Raw genomic sequence first — 19,704 nt, 5'->3', positions numbered from 1 at the left:
TGGGGTACTAGTCTGGCTTACTTAGTAATTCATTTCTTTAAATATTTATAGCACTTCGACTCTCAGCAAGGGTTCTGTTTGGTAAGAACAATATTGTTCTGTGGTTGATAGTGTCATGGAAATTTCAGAGGCAAATTTCAATTTTGTAAGATAAAAATATATAGATTTCTGCAACGGTCTGTAACAATTTCAAAGGAAATTTTTATTGCTGAACAATGTATGTACTGGAAAAAAAAAATTCCATTACTCCCTTGCACATAACTCTAGACTGAAAACACAGTGCTGAGAGATGTATTTCATGACACTGGTACTCACACAGCAAAAGGAATTGCCAAAGAAATTTTAAATCACTTCTTTTCAATTGCCAATGGCACTAAAAACAGAAACCCAGCTGCAAAAAGACCCTATGAAAGAGAGCAAAACCCGCAAAATAGAAGAGGAGTTTTTGCTAAGATCTCTTCCTGCTAGAAAATCCTTTTTTTCTTTTGCACATCCTGATTTTAAGACTTTTAGGCTCTCTGTGTGAAATGCTTTGTGCTTATAAAAAAAGGCTTAAGAGGCTTAAGTTTAAAGGCAGCCTTGGAAACTGAAAATACCTGGCAGATACTCTATCAGTGTGAATTTGTCTAGTTCCGTGGACTTCAGAGACTATATTCAAACGATACCAGCTGAGAGGCAGGACCAGAGAGGACATCCCTGGCCTGTCATTTTAGTCTTTGCTGTAGACACGTGAGTTTTCAGGCATTCCCTCCTGGGTAAGATGATAACTACCTATATTTGTGATGTATGGACAATTTTCCAGAGGCAAATGATAGTTATAATTCCTCTGCAAAATACCATATGGACAAAGTAGGGCCTGTCAGGGATGTTGCTTTTCTCACACACAACTCCCTTGTTCACTGGACACCACCATTCTGCTCCTGAGTTTTTTTCCAATCTCATCTCCCCCATTAAGACTTCAGGGACCTCAGATAACTCACCCTGACAGTGAGGCAGAGGAATAGCATTTCAGCGCTGACCTGATGTTTTGCAAATCACCCTCCCCGCCACTGCTTTTCCAGCCAGGAGAGCAATCCGCCCTGACTCTGGAAAAGCAGTCACCATAATATGTGAAGTCAGGGAGTGAGAACGATCAGTGGGAAAAGCCCGACAGAGAGCAGCTCTGCAAGCCAAGTGGCAGCAACTGCTTCTTCTTGCAGAAGGAGTGCCCAGAGTTTGGCTCTCCAAAAGCAAATGCTTTCAACTGCAACTTAAACCTTCCCTCCAACCCTGCAATAATCGAGAAAGCACCCTCTCAAGGACAATCACAATCTTTTCAGAGTAGAAGTGCTATTCTACAAGAGGCAGAATTAATGACGCACGAATTCAATGATTTTGAATGTGTCCCCTTTCGACAACCACGGATCTCAGCTTGCTCCTGCATCCCAGCCTGGACACCCACCTGCTCCAGTGTCCTGTTCCCATCTCCCTCCCTCTTGTCCCAACCATTTTGGTTGAGCACGGTGCAGTCTGGAGCTTCGCAAGTGCTGACTAGCTGGCAGGACAAGTGCTGAGTGACTGGTTGAACAGGAGCTGACTTATTTAACTGTCTTTCCCTCAGGGAGGTGTTAATTTGGGTCTCTATCCATCTGCCAGTAACATTAATTTAGGTCCTTCTCTTAAAACATGGATGGCCACAAACCTTCTGGCTTTGCCACCTCTGTACAAACAAGCCAGGCCAAAACTCCAAGCACAGACGCTACACATGCATCCCATGGCCCCACACCAGGGCCACCGCTCTGTCTCTTCTCCAAAGATCTCTCCCTGGTCAGACAGAGGAGCACAGTCTGGCAGAAACTCACCTCCACACTGACTGGCACTCATTCACTATCCCATGCATCTAGATGGTCTCGATGAGAAGTTTATGACTTTGTGGCTGCCAGAGAACGGACATTGGGTTCATGTTGTGCTCCCTGGAAAAGCACCTACTGTAAGCAGTGGAGGTTCACTGCAGCTGGCACCTGGCAGCCGACAGGCAGGACCAGGCAGAGAGCAATGAGCATCTTTGCTGATGTTCAAAATCTCATCCCACACATCTGCCTCTGCAGCTTTCCAGCCAAAAACTCTTGCAATGTGCTCACAGGCCTCCTGCCAGCACACAGACTGCCAGGGAATACAGAAAAAAAAGCTCTTTCAAGATTAAATGTCCTCACAAGGTGGAAACCAGCCGATGCCAAGAGCTCTGAACTGTCATCCAGGGGCACTAAAGTGTGAACATGCCACCACTTCCCTCTCCAGACCTTGCAAAAGTGGCCCTGACCAGCTGGGAGTCAGGCTCCCATGGCAAGGGAGTGGTGACAGATCTCCCTGGGGTCCTTAGGACCTTTGATGCCACACTACTTTGTCCTCAGGCCTGTCTCTTGAGAAAGCACGTGGGGGACATTCTCTTTGGCACAATCTCTCTGGATTTCCAACAAGCAGCCATGCCTGCTCCCTCAGGTTTGGCCCCATATCTCAGCCTTCCTGATGCCCCAGGGTTTCCTCAGCCTTTCTGCTAGCAACTGGTGCTGGCCACACTCCGTCAGTGGGGAGCTTCTTCAGCTCTCCCATGAGGCATATGGAGCCTGCAAAGTGTCATGCCCTGGCTTTAGGAAGAGACAGTTCCCACACGCTGCCGCTGCCTCCTCCTCTTCCTCCTCCTTCTCCTCCATGCAGACCCAGGTCAGGTGGCCACCTCAGGGAAGATATTTCAGCTCAAAAGAGTCAAGTGTGGCAAACTTACACTGGGGAAAAAAGTTAAGAGGATACCTCCATTTGAAGTAAGGAGCACCCAACGCTGGCCAGGCAGTGTACACGGTTGACTGTCTCACCCAGGCTGAGCAGCTCGAGGACAGACCAGGGCCAGGGTTGTCAAAGGTGCCTGCTGCACTCAAATGCTGAACAAGGAGCACCTGTGCTTAATCGGCGTCTTGTCCTTCTCCTCGTGGCAGCCCGGGCACTGACACCATCTCCTCTCATCAAGCGCTAGTGCTGCGGAGGCATTCCATGGTAGTCGGAGCAGGAAAAAGGGGCTCAGAAATCAGTCTGACCCTTGTTCAGCACATCACTGCATTTTGAGCCTGATCCACTGCTGCCTCTGAAAAGACTCCCCCAGCCTTCAAAATAGCCTTTAGCCACAGTCTGTCTGCTCATCCCAGAAGACTTTTTTTTTTTCTCAGTAATTCACATACAACAAGTTTATTTTTAAACACCAGAAACCAGAATTAACAGTCATGGAGACAAAAAAACAGATGTGGGACTTGTCTACACACACACATTTCTCATCACTCCATGTGGTACTCGCCTTGTAGGCACCTCTTTCTGCTTCCAGCACCAACATATCTCAAAACTAAGACTGACTTTTCCGTACTGAACTGAGAACTCAGACCACAAAAAAAGCCATCCAAAAAACAAACAACAAACAAAAAAAGCAACTCCCCTATAGATTCAGCATTCCATGGAGGGAAGAAGTGCTTTGAGAACATGTAGGCAGTTATCCCAAAGCCGCCTTCAGCTGTGTCCTGACTCCGTTGGTCCCCACCCGATGCCCAGAGCAGTGATGCTCCCTCAGGAACCTCCCAGACCCAGGGACCACAAGGGGACAAGGATGTGAAAACACATAGGCCTCACAGGGCATGTGCTGAGTTGCTTCTTAAACAAGGGGGCCTTGATCACAGAGACAAACCCATGTTACTCCAACCTCTAACTGCAGCCTTTTCAGGGGAGTTGCTGTTAAGCAAAGAGGTGGGTGTAAACGCTCTGTCCTCCCACTCCTTCTTCGAAGCTCTCAGCTACCCAGAACGAGCTGCTGGGAACTCTGAACAAACCCATTTTTGAAGGTCACACTGAAATGTTTCAGGACATAGCATTGATCTCCTCTATTCTCACCTTAGTATTCAGATAATCACAGATTCACACAGATAATAATCACAGATTCATCCTGTTCCCCTGGCCAGAGGTGCTGATTTTAGCACCCATTTAGCAGCATTCCTGATCCACATACTGTGCCTTACCCAGAAACGCTGTTACAGATAATGGCAGGTAGTGTTACCTGCCCTGAGGTTCATGGACATGTCCCATTACAAGAACCTACCTTCCAGTGCGAGTGAAACTTTGTTCAGCTCGAACTGTGGTGAGATTTTCCATGCCAGATGTTCTTTCATTACAAAATTTTCCCTCTTAATTCACAGCACCTGCAAATAAACAGGCCATTGCAAAGGCAATTTAAGTAAAGGTTTGACCTTTCAGCCATGAGTTTTCTGGCTGTGGTTAGCTCCAGCTACTGTCTTAATCACATCTTATTATTTCATGCTTTGTGTGCTATGTGCCAGTTTTTACTTTTAAGGAAGAAATGCTGGCATATGTTGTTGGCTAATAGATGTGTGGGGAAAAATAGTCATTAGGGAAAGCCTACAGAACAGGGTATTTTTAAAATGAACTTTTGTGTTGTGGGAAAACATATGCCCCACACAAAATCACCTACACTCAATAATGAACCAGGCGCATTCATATAGGATGTATACTGCCTGTTGTACACTGATTTTAGCAACCATATGTCTCAATATACCCACGCATACCAAAACACCTCGGACTCTTGGGGAAAGATCCTCTGCTGGTGTAAATGGCCCCGGCTCCACTCACAGAATAGGAGGTACTTCACTGATGCCTGCTGAGGATCCACTCCAGCACCTGCCTGCAGCAGGAGCTCAGCTCTCTCCCTGGCTGCCTTTCGGCTCTAGGATCAGGCAGGTCATTGGCATGAATCAGTGCCTCCCACTAGCAGCTGTGTGGGAGGGAAAATAAAAATTCTGTCAGAGTAGGCATCAGTGACGCCATTGATATCAAACATCCTGGAGGAGCTCCAAGCTGAGGAAAGTGGGGAATGACTTAATAGCAGAAGGATTCGTCAAGGATGACAAAAGAGTTTGGATCAGGCATTTATATAAGGTTCCTTCTGGGAATACAGAGGCAGTGCTCGCTGCCCGCCAGACTTAGTCCAAAGATGAGGCCCAAGGCAGCCCAGGTGGCTGGTGCACATGGGCAGGGGCATTTGTGCCTGCAGCAGTGTGAGTCACCCCTTTGAGACACTGAGGGACACCAGTCCAGCTCAGCCGGAAAATACCAAGCCAAAGTGTACACATCTCTAACGACAGACCTTCCCAGGACCTCAGCTGGGCTTTGGATCTGGGCCACACAGCAAGGAAACCCATCGGGCATTGGCTGTCAAGTCCTCACCATGTCCCTTGTTCCTCCAATTTGGCAACGATGGACAAATTTTGGCCTTACTTGTCATAGCCTATGGGGCAGATTTTATTCCCCACCTTTTATTTCATTTACACATTTCACTTGGAGGCCTTGTGGGATCTTGCACACACACAACCCCGACAGCTGCTGTGGATTTTAGATGTTGTCCTAACCCAGGCTCTGAGCTCTGCTCCTCCGCTGTGTGCCACGACGCTCTCTTGAACAAGCAGAAGGAACAAAGCCCTCAGATTTGTTCTGCAGGGAAGGCACCAAACGCCTTTGCAAAAGCAGCCTCCACGTATTACCAGTGTGCACAGGGGAACAAACAGAGGTGACAGTGGTCTCATGGGCAGGGGTCTCATGAGCCCAAAGCTCAGGCACAGCTTCCTGGGAATAGCCCTGGGATGGCACAGGGTGTGCAGCTGCAGGGGCTTGTGTTGAGGGACAGAGGGGAGTGGATAGAGGGAACACAGGCTGCAGAGGGGATGCTGCCACAGCTTCAGGTAGAGCCATTGCAACAAGGGCGGAAACAAATGTGACTTGTACTTATGCCACCTTTGTAACAGGAATCAAAAGACCCTGCTCTCCCTTCTGTGCAAATTGCCAGCATCACAGCAGCATGATTTAGGGAAAGTTGGGAAAATTCCCTCCTACAGTTCTTGAAGAGGGCAGGAAGCAGAGGGCCGGAGGGTGCTGAGAGCACCTGGAATCACTCTGCCAAGCAGCTCTGCCCCAGGATCAGGCAGCCAGCCCCGCTGAGCAGTGAGTCGCGCTTGGCCTAGAGCAAGGGAAAACCAACAACTCGGATGTTTCCTACTGCACAAAGGAGCAACTTGCAAGCCATCCTGCCCAGAGCATGCACACAGCACGGGCAACAACTGGCAGGAGACTTTCCAGGAGACTAACTTCATGTGCATTTTTTTGCCCAGTGGCTAAACGTTCAGTGGTTACAGCTAAGTCTGCTTTTGAAAGGTGAACCAAAGCAGCCCAGCTGTCTACTGAGCTCACAGTGGTGGAGCATGTTCAGGTACAAAGCGGTCCAGCATTGCCTGGTTCCTTGCCTCCAGGGAAACAGGTTATTTCCTGCTTTAAATAATGCAGTAGAGAAAATATAAAATGATGGAGTGGGTCACAGAAACAAACAAAGAGAAACAGAGAGAAAACAACAGCACAGGGCCTCTGAGAAGATGATGATTTGCGCTTCGTTGAGTGCTGAAACCACAGGAGCGTCAAAGCTAAGCTGAGTGCAACCAGGCAGGGAGGAACACACTTCACAAAGAAATGCCATTTCCCAGGTTATTGGACTGGCTGGGGAGAAATGTACAGAATGTGGGACATTTCCATGAGGGCCTCGTACCACTCTTGGTACCTAAACATTCCGTACATGGAAGAAGGCATCATCCCATGGATGGCCATACTTCCAGGCCACTATTTCAGTCCTTCCAAGGGCAGCTAAGCAGAGTTAGATCAAAACTAATGAGCCTGTGACTGGGCTTCTGTGGCTTCTTCCTGTCACAGAAGGCAAAAAAAAACCCACCCAAAAGGTAACAGGGCTGAAAATTCTTGAAATACTTGAAAATCAGGGAATAGCAACATGCTAGGAGAAGGCAGGTATTTTGCATCGTAACAGATACCCAGATGGTGTAAACTCAGCAGCGTATCAGGATTCATGGCAGCAGCGAAGCTAGGACATGAATATTGGGACCAGACATGTCTAAGGGCAGGAACGTCTGCATGGGAGTGTTCATCCTTTTCTATAGGTAGGGATAGGGTAGAGGGAGAATTAGGTCACTTCAAAAGCATTGGGCCTTTGGAGTAAGAGCATGAGTCGATTCACGTCTTTGACTTCAGAAGGAGTGAAAAATAACCACAGTGCAAGGCCTTTCTATATGTAACTGCTATAACTCTCTGAACTTAGATATAGAATCATAGAATCATAGAATAGATGTGGATTCCCTCCCATCTCAAGAGGGAATTTCAAGCTTCATGAACATTCATTTGTTTTCTAGGAAAGCGCCCCAAGCACATAATTTCTGGTTTTATTCGCAAAGGCTGCAAGTTTCCTTTCCTTTGTTTTGCACCAAGTGTGGGAGCTCTGTCTGTGAAGGCAGTGACCCTACAAGTGCTTTGCAGTAGCACTTCCAAACATGCAAAGAGAATCACTTTGGCCAACTATTTCCAAACCACATTCCAGGATGCCAGATTATCAGCCACCTAAACAACTCCTGAACTGAGAGTTACTCTCTATCCATTTTCCTTGTAGGCAATTTACCCTTCCTCAAAACTCAGCATCTCAATCACCTACCGTACAAATCAGCATGGACACAGGAATCAGACTCATACGCCAAAGAAACTAAACACAGTCAAGACAAAAACCCATCACCTCTAAACAAGACCTGCGTCAAATTTATTCACCTGTTCCAGAGATGTTTATTCCAAGGGGCTCTGTCTTTGCCCTTCCTTCTGTCTCAGCGTGAGACACACACCTATTTTTGGCAGGCTTATTGGCATGAGCTGAATTATAGAATCATAGAATCCTAGAATCATAGAATCCTAGAATCACAGAATGGTTTGAGTTGGAAGGGACCTCAAAGATCATCTAGTTCCAAACCCCCTGCCATGGGCAGGGAAACCCTCCATTACACCAGTGTGATGGTTTGAATGGGGGGGGGGGGGCGGGGTCTGGTGGCAGGAGAGAGAATTTGCTCCACCAGATCGGACTTCCATTCCCCTCGGGGTTGAGCCAATCAGTGTCTCTGTGAACTGCCCTATTTAAGTTGGGGTGCTTTGCCCAGGAGTGAGGAGAGGGGAGGGGGGCGCTGCCCCCGCTCCCTGGCTCCCGGCCGGGCGGCTGCTCACACTGGGCCGGCGCCACCCGCTGAGGATGGCAGCAGCACAGCCGCTTGGGGAACTCAGGGAGCACCCCGTTCCTGGGGTGCCCGCTGGGCCAAGTTCACCCAGAGAGAACTGAGATCTGAGAGAAACGGCCACACCGACACCAGGTTAGTGAAGATGGAACGGGACGAGGTGTGCCGGAGCTGAGTTTCCCCTGTAATCGGTGACGAGACAGCAGGCGGCCCCCCTGCAGCCAGGATGGACTCAGTGGAGCAGAGACCCACTTGCAGCCTGTGAGAAGCCCATGTCAGGGAAGAGATGCCTGAGCCTGAGAGAGGTTGTGGAGCATGGGATGCACGACGAGGTAGTGAGGCATCTAGAGTCCATGGGATGACCCACACCAAAGTGAGTGGCCACAACTCCCTAAGAATCTGAGACTGCAGTAAAGCCGACACTGGAGCAATCCGATGGGGAAGGATTGCGTCCTGCGGGTAGGACTCACGCTGGAGAAGTTTGTGGATTTTCCTCGTGAGTAGGGGATCCACTGGAGCAAGGGAAAATGGTGTAAGGACTCCTCTTCCTTTAAGAAAGGAATGGCAGTAACAACATGGGATGAACTGACCTGCACTCCCCCATTCCCTGTCCCACTGCGCCACTGGGGGGGGGAGGTAGAGCTGGGAAGAAAAGGAAAGGGGGGTGGGGAGGTGTTGTTTTTAAGATCTGGCTTTGTTTTCTCTTTATCCTCTCAAGTAACTGGTTTTGTTTCCCTTTGTCCTTTTTAAGTAACTGTTAATAAATTGTTTTGTTTTGAGAAAGCCAAGTCTGTTTTGCCCGGGACGATGGTTGGTGGGTGCTCCCTCTGTTCTTGTCTCGACCCTCAGTTCTTTTATTTTTCTCCTCTCCACTTTACTGGAGAAGGAGTGAGAGAGTGGCTGTGTGGAGTTTAGTTGCCGGATCGGCCTAAACCACGACAACCAGGTTGTCCAAAGCCTCATCCAACCTGGCCTTGAACACTTCCAGGGATGGGGCATCTACAACTTCTCTGGGCAACCTCTTCCAGTACCTCACCACCCTCTGAGTGAAAAATTTCTTCCTTAGATCTAATCTAAATCTCCCCTCCTTCAGTTTAAAGCCATTGCCCCCTGTCCTATCACTCCATGCCCTTGTAAAAAGTCCCTCTCCAGCTTTCCTGTAGCCCCCTTTAAGTACTGGAAGGCTGCAATAAGATCACCCCGGAGCCTTCTCTTCTCCAGGCTGAACAACCCCAACTCTCTCAGCCTGTCTTCATAGCAGAGGTGTTCTAGCCCTTGGATCATCTTTGTGGCCCTCCTCTGGAACCGCTCCAGCAGCTCCATGTCTTTCTTGTGTTGGGGACCCCAGAGCTGAATGCAGTATTCCAGGGGGGGTCTCACGAGAGCAGAGTAGAGGCGCAGAATCACCTCCCTTGACCTGCTGGCCACGCTGCCTTTGATGCAGCCCAGGATACCGTTGGCTTTCTGGGCTGCCAGCGCACAGTACCGGCTCATGTTGAGCTTCTCATCCACCTGGAAGTGAGCTGCACACAGAAGAACTGCAGGCGCTCTGGATCGCGAGAGGCACAAACTTTTTGAAAGCCTGCGTGTTTCAGGAGCACAGAGCTTACCACGTCCTCTGCAAGATGCCAGCCAAGATTTGTAGATGTGACTCATTATCCCAATTTTTCAGCTGCATCCCGTCTGCTCTGCCTACGTTGCTCTTTAACATCAAACAGCTTCATGCTCTCCTCTGCCAGTATCTATCTTCATGCTCTTTCAGCAGTCGCCTGTTCTGTTTTGTCATTGCTTCCATCTCATTTCCTAAAGGGTTGAAGAGTAATGAGTTCTCTTATCCCTTTTCTTGCTGCATCAGAAATTTCTAATAAGAAAGCTTGGATGTTAAAGGCAGTGGCCATGCTGCCCCAAGAGCCCAGAGGAGCTTAAGCAGAAGCATGACCTCTCTAGAGGCGCCTGGCCTCCCCTCTGGCCCTTGGTGTGTAGAGAAGCAGCATGATCCCCCCACAGCAGGACCCCAGATTAACCTCCTGCACGGATCCGCACCTTTCAAACTAAGATCACCTCATTTGCCATCATTTAAAACCCTTAACAACAAACAATCAGCTATTCCCTTGAATATTTTCTAAATATCATCAAAAAGTGAATAAAAAGACGGCGGCTCAGGTTTTTCCAGGCCTCAGAAGGAGCAACTTGCGTGCATACTTTCTCCTCACAGCTCCAAAGAGGGGCTCTAGGTAGATAACTCATATTTGTTATGAGCGGGGAAGGCCACGTCTGGCTCTGGGGCTTACCTAGGGTCAGACTAGAGTCCATTAGGGCTTCTTTTCTCTTTCATCAAAACTCAGCAGGTATCCCTCAAACATCAACAGCAGCAGGAGGACTCTCCTAAAGAACAGGAACCTCATAGTTTGCTCCAAGCTTTCTTTGTGAAAATTGTATGGGTTTGGGGTTTTCTTTTTCTTTTTTTAAAAATCTGAGTAGGAGACCAGGCGGTTTTAGAGCTAACGCAAAGCACAGACCAATTCATCACCAAACCAAATATAGCAACTCAAAGGATTCAGATGCAGTCCTCTGACTTCTCCAGCTCTTTCCTCTGGGAGCTTATTTCCCTTAAAATGGCAGTTAAAAGGTTTTGCACAGCAACTCATATTTAACTGTGCGGAACAGCATAAATGCTGGTGAAAAATCATAAGCAACAACATCTAATTCACACTGAAGACGTTCCTTTCTCCCTGTACCTCCTTAGCAATGGCTCCCTACATCCATCAGTATTAATGTCCTTGTAGCCATGACCGATCTGTGGTGGCAATGCAAGTTGGCAGGGAGAGGCTAGTACTCTTACTGTAATTATTGATAGCACACTCAAGAGCACCTTTGTTTTTTCCAGCTGTATATGTAGCTGAAGCAGTTGGTATTACTCCAGAAATTTTGCCTGCAGGATGCTTTTCTTCTGATTCTGACAGACCAGCACCTATGGGTATATTTACTACTACAGAAATTATTCTGGATCCTCATCTCATCTCCTTTTTTTCCCCTAGCACTGTTAACTTGAGTAGCTAGAGGAGCAGCTGAGGGTCCGCTCCAATATTTTGCCTGCCCTCTAGCACGTGTACAACATCCCTGCCATAAAAGCAAGCAAGGAACCACCAAGAAGCCAGATTTATCAGTTTCACAACAACTCAAGGACAGCAACCTAAACCTAGACAGTCTCAGTATAAATCTATTTGCAAAGAGAGATTACAACAAGTCCAAAGATCTTGGCCATAATTTGCAGCCAGCTGGGCCAGCAGGGCCTCTTCCTGCTCTGGTTAATACCCAGAAGCCAAATTTCCATTGCCTTTGCTGGAAACACCTGCAGAGCACAGCACCTGTGCCAATCTGCCAGGGGCAGCAAGACAGGAATAGCAACCCCATGTGACACTGCAGCAGAGAATTTGATGTGCATGAAGCACAAAGACCCGTGCTGAGATCCGGCCAGTGAGGAAAGGGACAGATGAGAGGTCTCAGCAGCTGGGCTAGCAGAGTGAGAACTATCTCCAAACTGAAATGCTGAAGATCAAATGCTAAAACTGATGCAAGCAGTGTGGCTGTACCAGAGTAACCGCATTAGCTGGGAACCTCGATGTTGACTTTGAGATCTCAAATGTCCTTTCGTCTTCGCCCATATGCTGTCACTTTCTGTACGTCCCTTCCTCTTGCTCTCCGTGCTTCCTTGAACACACCCACATTTGAATGGCTTCCCTAGTCAGCGAGCAACACCATCACAGCAAATCACTCCTTCAGTGGACAAACCACTGGGTGGAAACATGCACAGAGGCACTTGTTTTCCTGGCAGAGGGAGTAAAGCAGCAAAGAAGCCACTGAGCCAGGAGATACGAGGTCTCCAAGAGAGAGATCTTCAGTGGTTGTGTGTGGGTTCATTGCTTTGTTCCTGAATGATATCTGGTTCTTTGGGCTCAGAGAGATCTGTTTCCCTTTAAAATAAGGGAAATCTCCTCCAGGGATCTATCTCATCAGCACCATCACGAAAGACAAAAAGGAACTGGAGGCTGGTGGAGGGGTGATGGTGAGGAGGGAAACAGGACAGAAGTGCTGTTAAGCTGTGTTTGAACAGGCTGGGGAAGAAGCCTGGAAGCACTCTGCCCTGTTGGGACAGCCTTGCTGCCCCAGGGAAAGGCTGCCTCCTTACTCTGTCTGCAGGGTAAGTGGCTGGGGTGGGGGAGCAATGTCCAGGAGAGCAGCTGCCCAAAAGCTCAAGCTGAGGCACCTACTCATGCACCTGCACTCCTGGGTCAGTTTTTCCCCTGCCAAATCCCTCCACCTCCTCCCTGTGCGCTCACTCTTCCTGAGGTCTGTTCTCCTCCTCTCTCCTATCACTGGCTGGACATTGTTGTTTGCGGGGAGCAGCAGCTCTAGCCAAGTTTGTGCCTCTACAACCAGCAGCAGAAGACAAGGCACTTGTGGCTGTATTTGCAGTGGCGGGAGGCGTGTTGGGTGTTGTTACACAGCCAGCCACTCTGCAATGCTGAGGACTGGTTTGACACAGGATTCTGGCAGCCCTACGCATTTTAAGCTGATTGCTCCTTGGAAGCTGCTTCCACCTTTCTGAAGACTCCATTGCAAGAACGGAGTGAAGTAGTCTGTGAAAGAGCCGTTTACTGGATCCAGAACACAGGTGGATTCCCTTCTATTAGGCTGAGAAAAGTCGCAAAAGCAACACACAAAAAAACCCCAAAGAACCCACAAAAATAGGAGGGAGGAAAAAATTCAACTCAGTTAATTTGAAGCAACGTATCTTAATTACAACTGCAAATAACCTTAAGAAATTCTGAGTCAGAATAAGTTAGGCCCCCTGTGCTACAGCTCACCAGAGGTAATATCCATTATTACAATTCCTTCTGTGTAGCATCATAAAATGCCAAATAGGACTGTGCTTCTTTCAAGTACAGCCTGTTCAAAGCAAGTGGTGAGTCTTGCTTGGAACACCTGGCAAAGGAGAGAGAGGCATTCAACTCCCTGTGTCTTGAAGAAATCAAGAAGAGATGTTTATCAAGGAAATGAGTAATACAAACGGTTTGGCTTTCAGCAGACTTGGAAATACATACAGCAGGTTCCAGCACAGGTTTGTAAAAAATTAATTAGCAGTGAGTGGGAAAAGGAGTGATGAGTGTTATTCTCTGTGCTGCAGTCTCGTTTAACTTAATAAAAGTGATCGAACTATAAGATCCCAATGAAACACCTCCCAAAATTAAGTGTTTCTCTAGAAATGGAGCTGTTCATTTCACAGCAGGAATGATCAGGTATTCTAAACTCTATCATGTTTCGGCTCCTAACACCAGACATCTGACAAGACTGTTGGACTCCCCTAAACATTTAGCTTGTTTTGTTATCATTAAAAATCAACAGGATTTTGGAGCCTAATTGATCTAGCTGAGCTCTGCTCTGTTTCTGTAAGCTCCTAAAATATGAAAATCTGCCATAAAATAATTCACTTTATTCTAAATCTGACTGAAAATCTAACAATAAAAGTTTGGAGAAGACAAAGCTCAGAATTTTTCCAGACGGTTTCTTTGACTTGCAAGTCCCTCAAGCAAGCTGTGAAACAAGGCAAAAACTACACCAACGCAGTGGGCCTGGCAACCCTGGTAAGGACAACTACCACACAACTATCTTCTCTCACATAAGTGTCTCTTTCAGAGCCTGATACATCATTAAAAAACAGAACATCCATAAGAATAACTGCAGCCAGTAAAGCATAGCTTTAATGACTGACAACCTGTCCAGAGAGGGATCAGAAGCTCTGCTAGCTCCTGGTGACCACTTCAAAGGGCTCCCACATGCTGAGCTGAGGGGCCTGAATTGCAGCCTTGCAACAGTAGCACTCTTCCCAGCAAGGCTTTGACAGAGGGAGGCCAGTCCTGCATCCCTCATGGAGCTGTTTTCCTTGGGGTTCACTCCCAGTTTCCACAAGCACAAAGTAAAGAAGAATTAGACCTGCCAAATTCATAGTGATGCATCAGACCCAGAGCACTTTAAATTCCCCAGGTGGCAGTGACCAAAACCAACTGCTGGGAATTAGTCCTTCAGGTCACCTCTCAATATCACAGGGCAAGCGTCACCACAACTCAAGCTGGTCAACCAGTGCACTGGGCCAGTTTCCACTGCAGCCAGCAGTGTTGCTGTCAACTAAAACCAGAGCAAGAAAGTTCTGGGTACAAACAGCAGCAGAGCTTGTTAGAAGAAGCAAACCTTTGCTGTAAACAACCAACACTAGATAATCCCTACTGGAGAGCAATCACCTCCATGGTTCAAACACCTCATAGAACATTTTCCCTCACCCATCAACACACCAGGAAAGTAATCATAAGGTCTTGTGCAGTGCCAACAAAGATAACAGAGTGAGCATTGGCAACCTCTCTGTGAAAGCTCTGGGCTCAGACCCCATGGTAGCAGAAATCAGTAGGGGTTAATGTGTAGGGAGAGAGCTGGAGAAAGCAGCATTGCCCTTACAGAGTCAACCAAGCGACCCACAGTCTTGGGCATGCTGAGATGTGAGGTCTGCTCTTCCTAGATACTCTGCATCTTACAGCAGGCAGCTAGCAGGTCAGCTGCCATCAACTCTGCAGCTTCCCTATGGACACCTTTACAGAGCCCTTACTCATGAATCTGTTTCAGGTTGCTCTTAAACCAGCTCATATAAATAGGAAAAAATCCCCAGTCTGCTCAGCTGGTGCATTTGAAGTGTCAGAAACATCACTAAGGCAATAAAATTTTCTCTTTTTTTATCCTTCCTGTTAAAAAAAAAAAATCCTGCTCAGAAGCTGTATTTTCTCTCTCTCTCTCACACACATGCACACTTTTTCTGTCAGAAAAGCTCACTCACATTGCAAGCATGATTGGTAGGATCATATGTCTGTAGGTAAACACACGCAGCTATCAGGCACTGCCATGGAGGCACAGGTGTTACAGTACTGGTCAGGTACATAACAAAATCTGGAGTTTCCTCCCTAGGACTGAGGCATACCATGCCAAGCTCGTTCAGTCAGTCTCTTATAGTCAACAGCACTCCAACATCCATGCCTTCATAGGGGCTGAATTTGGGCTGGGCCACTGTTCAGCTCAGGTAGGGAGGTAGGTCCATTTAAAAGCCTGGTATGCAGAAATAATCACGTTTGATGTCCCAGTAAAAGACACTGAGTCACTCATGACCCATCCTGATTAGTCAACACATCCCAAGCAGTTCCACGGTGACCACGGATGCTCCTTATGCGGTGCTGCCCTGCAGAGGCCAAGGCAGCAAGGTCTGCTCCGGATGAACCCCTCCATGGAATATGTGGCGTTGAAGGTGGTGTTAGGTGGAATGGTGTCTTTTCAAGGAAGTCACCTCTTTTTGGAGTGAAAGCCAAGCTTCAATGACAAAAACCAACCAGCATCTTGCTCACTTCTCATGTGGCACATCAGAGTCTGCCCGTGTTTGTTTCAAGAGGAATTGCAGGACGTCATCTGAGAGGCCAGGTGTTCTCTTTCTGTCTTCCAAGATGACTTCTCCCTCAGCTGGCTTTGAAAAACAAGCAGTAGTGGGGTGGTTTGGAAAGATCTTACACCCATCTCTGTTCAAGACCACCTGGGCCATTTGCAGGCAACGTGACACATATTTTGTTCCATCCTGGTTTGCTAGCTCTGAAATCTTCTGTGATAGACGTCGTGATGCAGTCTCATAGGTGGGATCCATTCTATCTGGCCGTTTTTTGCAATACATTTCGTAGAAGCCATCAAGCGACTTCCTGATACTGCTATCTTCCGCACTATCGTGTTCATACATCCATGAGAGAGCAGCATCATTAGGTTCAGTGGGCTCACCCAGCCCTGCTTTTGGATAACATCTCATGTTCGCTTTCTCAGAGCCTCCAGCAGAAAAGCTTGTAGGAACTACAGAGGGTAGATTGTTCTCTCCTGCAAGCACAAGATCAATGAAACTCATTAGTCACCAGGTCATCCATCCCTGTGGCAAAATCTTTTTTTGTCCCCCTCACTGCAGTCTGGCAAACAGGCTTTGTTCAGGAGCGAGGTGAGTACTGCTTTAAACTCGGCTGGACTGCCAGAGGGGCTTGCTGCACAGATTCATACAAGATGGGCTATATTTGTGGATCTCATAGTTGTCACAGCCTTGCCCTACTGCAGTGATTGAACCTACTTGGTAACACGCACCTCCTATCTCCTCTCAGTCCTACTTCCAAAGAGGTGGGAATTGGGATCTGCTGCTGCTGGAGACCACAGCTGACCTACAGAGAAGTCTAGTTTGCAGCTGAAGCAGTTCTGCCTCTGTTTCCTTTTTCTCCCTTTGTCTCCAGGTCTAATTCTTCCCTTTCCATAGTTCTCAGTTTTACTTTTACAGTACAATGTGCAGTCCTGTCCTTCAGCTTTCAGCCAGATCTAGAGCCTCCAAACCAACACCATTATGGTGAGTGCACAGAGTTTGGGAATGGAAACTGCAAAAGACGACCATGAAGTCCCATGAAGTCCCATTTTTTGCAGCTCATTTGCACTAAACAGTCTTCCCGCATCCTGCAGGAATTTTTCTAGATAATATTTATGTAAAGGCTGAGGACTCATTATTGCCTGGCTCTTCTCCTTCTTCCTTGCTGACCCATATCTCTGGATAAGAGTCAGGGCTATGGTTCTCTTCTGCTCCAATGCAATCAAGGCGGATGCTTTGTACTTCCACATAATTAATATAGCATCAGCACAGAGACTCTCGGCAGTGATGTGACCAGGACGATCTGCAAGCCACACACAGTTTTTAGTAGGAAGAGCCTCCATAAAGAGACCTTGAATCGGGCTCTGGTACCCAGGGAGTGCCTCTAACTGCAATTTCATCTCCAAGTCTGCTGCGCCAGCCCATTTGCCAAGCACCTGAGTCACCGACAAGAAAATTTTCCAGGGCTCAGCCAGAGGTTGTGCAGCCGTCATCTGCAAGTTACATAAGCAGGATGAAAGGAGTCAGAAAATAGCTCGATCTTTTCTAATTCTGTGAAATATAAAGCAGAGCACAGTCCTTCATTTGGTAAAAGACCATTGTTCAAAGGAAATCTCAGTGCACTGACAGAAGGTTGCCCTTTCCTTCCCAACACACGAAGAGCTACCCTCTCCTTTCTGAGTGGTCAGAGATTCATTAAAGTGAAAATAAGATGTTTGCACAGCCACACTGTACATTGCCTCTTTCTTCCTCCCCCTACTTTTTGTCTTTGATCTTTCTTTTCAACTTCACTTCATCTCCAATTCTGCAATTTTACATAGAACTTTCCCTCCTCTCGCAATGTGCCATTTCCAATGCAGTACAAAGAAAAGCTTAGTGGCCTTCTTTTGACATCAATATATGCCATCAGAGCAGGAAATCAGAGCTAATCAAAGAGAACAGGTCCGTTCTGCCTCAATAACCTCTCAGCCTTGGTGCCTATGCTAAGTTAAAACTGAAGCCTCATGCATCTCTGATAATTCAATCCAGTGGCACTTGCGCTCAGGCTCCTGTGGCAACTGTAAACCTCTGCGCCGCGCTGTCGTCTTGCTACTTCTTACACACAACTCACAGCTATCTTTTGCAAAAGAGCAGCAGCTGCCTCCAGCTACACATCTCAACCCTACATGATCTGCGAAGAGCAAAATCCTGTTGTTTTCACGGTGTCAGGGGAGATGCTGTTCTGCCGTTCTCCCATGATCTTAGATGGGGTATTAGGAAAAATTTATTCTCTGAAAGGGTTATCAAGCATTGGAACAGGCTGCCCAGGGAAGTGGTTGGTTGAGTCACCATCCCTGAAGGTATCTAAAAAACATGTAGATTTAGCACTTATAGACATGTTTTAGTGGTGGACTTGGCAGCGTTCGGTTTACAGTTGGACTCGATGATCTTAAAGGATTTTTCCAACTTAAATGATTTGATTTAACTCAAATTCTATTCTATTCTATTCTATTCTATTCTATTCTATTCTATTCTATGCCAGTACGACCTATAAAGCAGCCATTGATGCACAATCCACCGAAGAAGCTACTGGTAAGTATTTCAGGCGTATATTTTGGGGTTTGGTTAGTCAATTTTACTACTGGAAGAACAGTCTTCTTTCAGTTACTGATTCGAATTTCGGTACCTCTATTTTTCAACAGTAGGCTCTATCCTCTTAGTGGATTACTTTTCCAGCAAAGCCTTCTTAAGAGAAGACCTGAAAAGTTGGAAGCAGAATTCCCAGAACCAATCTACATCCCACAAAGTTGCACCGTTCCTCACCTTTCTTGACAACTTCCCAATAAATTCTCAAACTATGTGTCAAGACTGATCTTTGCAAATACACTCAACCCTTTTCCTCTCTAAAAGGTATCAGCGGAGGTCCTTCCTTGACACACTCTAAAGAGTTGATATTGCTGTTGTAGTGCACCAACCTCCTGAATGATTTATAAACCCCAGCCCAGCAGCTGGATGCCTGCAGGGTCCAGAAAGAGCTTCTCAGCTGGGGCACACGTACAGCACACAAGCACGCCACGTAGGCCAGCAAACATGCTGCTGAAGGCAAAGGCAGCATTAAACTAAACAATTCCTTTCCCTCTTCATGCACCTGCACCCCTGAAGAAAGCCGGGATTCCCTGATAGCACACAACAGCATTGCTTCAAATCTTAGACCTCTCTGGCCAGCTCTCAGTAGCAGGAAAAACATAGTTTTGTAAACTCTTTATCCTTCCACGGCAAACTTAACAACATAGCTGTCACACACCCTTGTGTTGGCTTGACCCAACACCTACAGAAGTCAATGCAAAGATGGGCAGGGCTGAAAACTTGCACTCCGTTCACCTGCAGTGGAGTTTCACCACCAGAGAATCTGGTCCAAGTTATTTTTAGCTATTTGCACTCATATGAACTACCAAGTATGTGTTAAAGGGGGGAAAAAAACCTAACCCCAAACAAAAAAAAGCCTCATAAGCTCAAAAAGGTCATTACTCATGTCTTGATTTCATTCTCACATGATGGATAAGCATCAGTGAGAACACATATTATTTCATCTGCGCCTCCACTCCATGCTAATTGAAATTCGGCAGTTGCAGCTTATTAGTAAAAGACCTGGGGGCTGATAAAAGGATATTCTTTGTGTTTATAAAACTGCTGATGAAAATTTAAAGTCTCCATCTGGTACAAGCACATAACCCTACCGCTCGAAGCACACAACCAAATCCTGCTTTGGACTTAGGCCACTTTCAGTGATGCAACAACTCTGCAATATTATTATTTGCACTTATACAAAAGCAGCTCATGTAGCAATTTGAGTCTCCATATAACTGTGTCCAAGCACATACAGTCAGAGTGTAAAATAAGACGTCCCTCAAACAGCACAGCTGCTTCACTGCTGGTTTTCTAGGGGAAGAAATCCCCCCCAACTGAGGTGGGCAGCAATCCCTACAGTGGCTGGTGCTTCACTAGAGCTGGTGTTGCTGTGATCGCTGTCTCTGATCCATGCAGGGGCTTAGCTGGATGCTAGCAGGTGTTAATTCTCTAGTTACATCTGTATCTGGATTTGTCCAAGCCTCCTGTCCT

At 47.1% G+C, this 19,704-nt stretch overlaps 1 protein-coding gene across 2 annotated transcripts in view; it reads right to left on the bottom strand.

The window, feature by feature from the left end:
• The window catches only part of CHGB (chromogranin B), an 80,166-nt gene that overhangs the window by 16,665 nt on the left and 43,797 nt on the right, over window positions 1-19,704 (bottom strand). The window contains exon 5 of one of the 2 annotated variants that reach the window (XM_086631850.1): window positions 10,728-16,082. The exons of the other annotated variant lie outside the window; for it this stretch is intronic. Within the exon in view, the coding sequence (XP_086487976.1) occupies window positions 15,568-16,082 (515 nt within the window). The 3' untranslated portion in view covers window positions 10,728-15,567. Of the gene's footprint in view, window positions 1-10,727; window positions 16,083-19,704 lie in introns of those variants that run through there. 2 annotated transcript variants of the gene reach the window in all.

The sequence above is a fragment of the Tauraco erythrolophus genome, chromosome 2 (assembly GCF_009769465.1).
Source record: "Tauraco erythrolophus isolate bTauEry1 chromosome 2, bTauEry1.pri, whole genome shotgun sequence".
In the NCBI taxonomy this organism is placed as follows: Eukaryota; Metazoa; Chordata; class Aves; order Musophagiformes; family Musophagidae; genus Tauraco; species Tauraco erythrolophus.
This window is presented reverse-complemented; position numbering and strand designations above follow the sequence as displayed.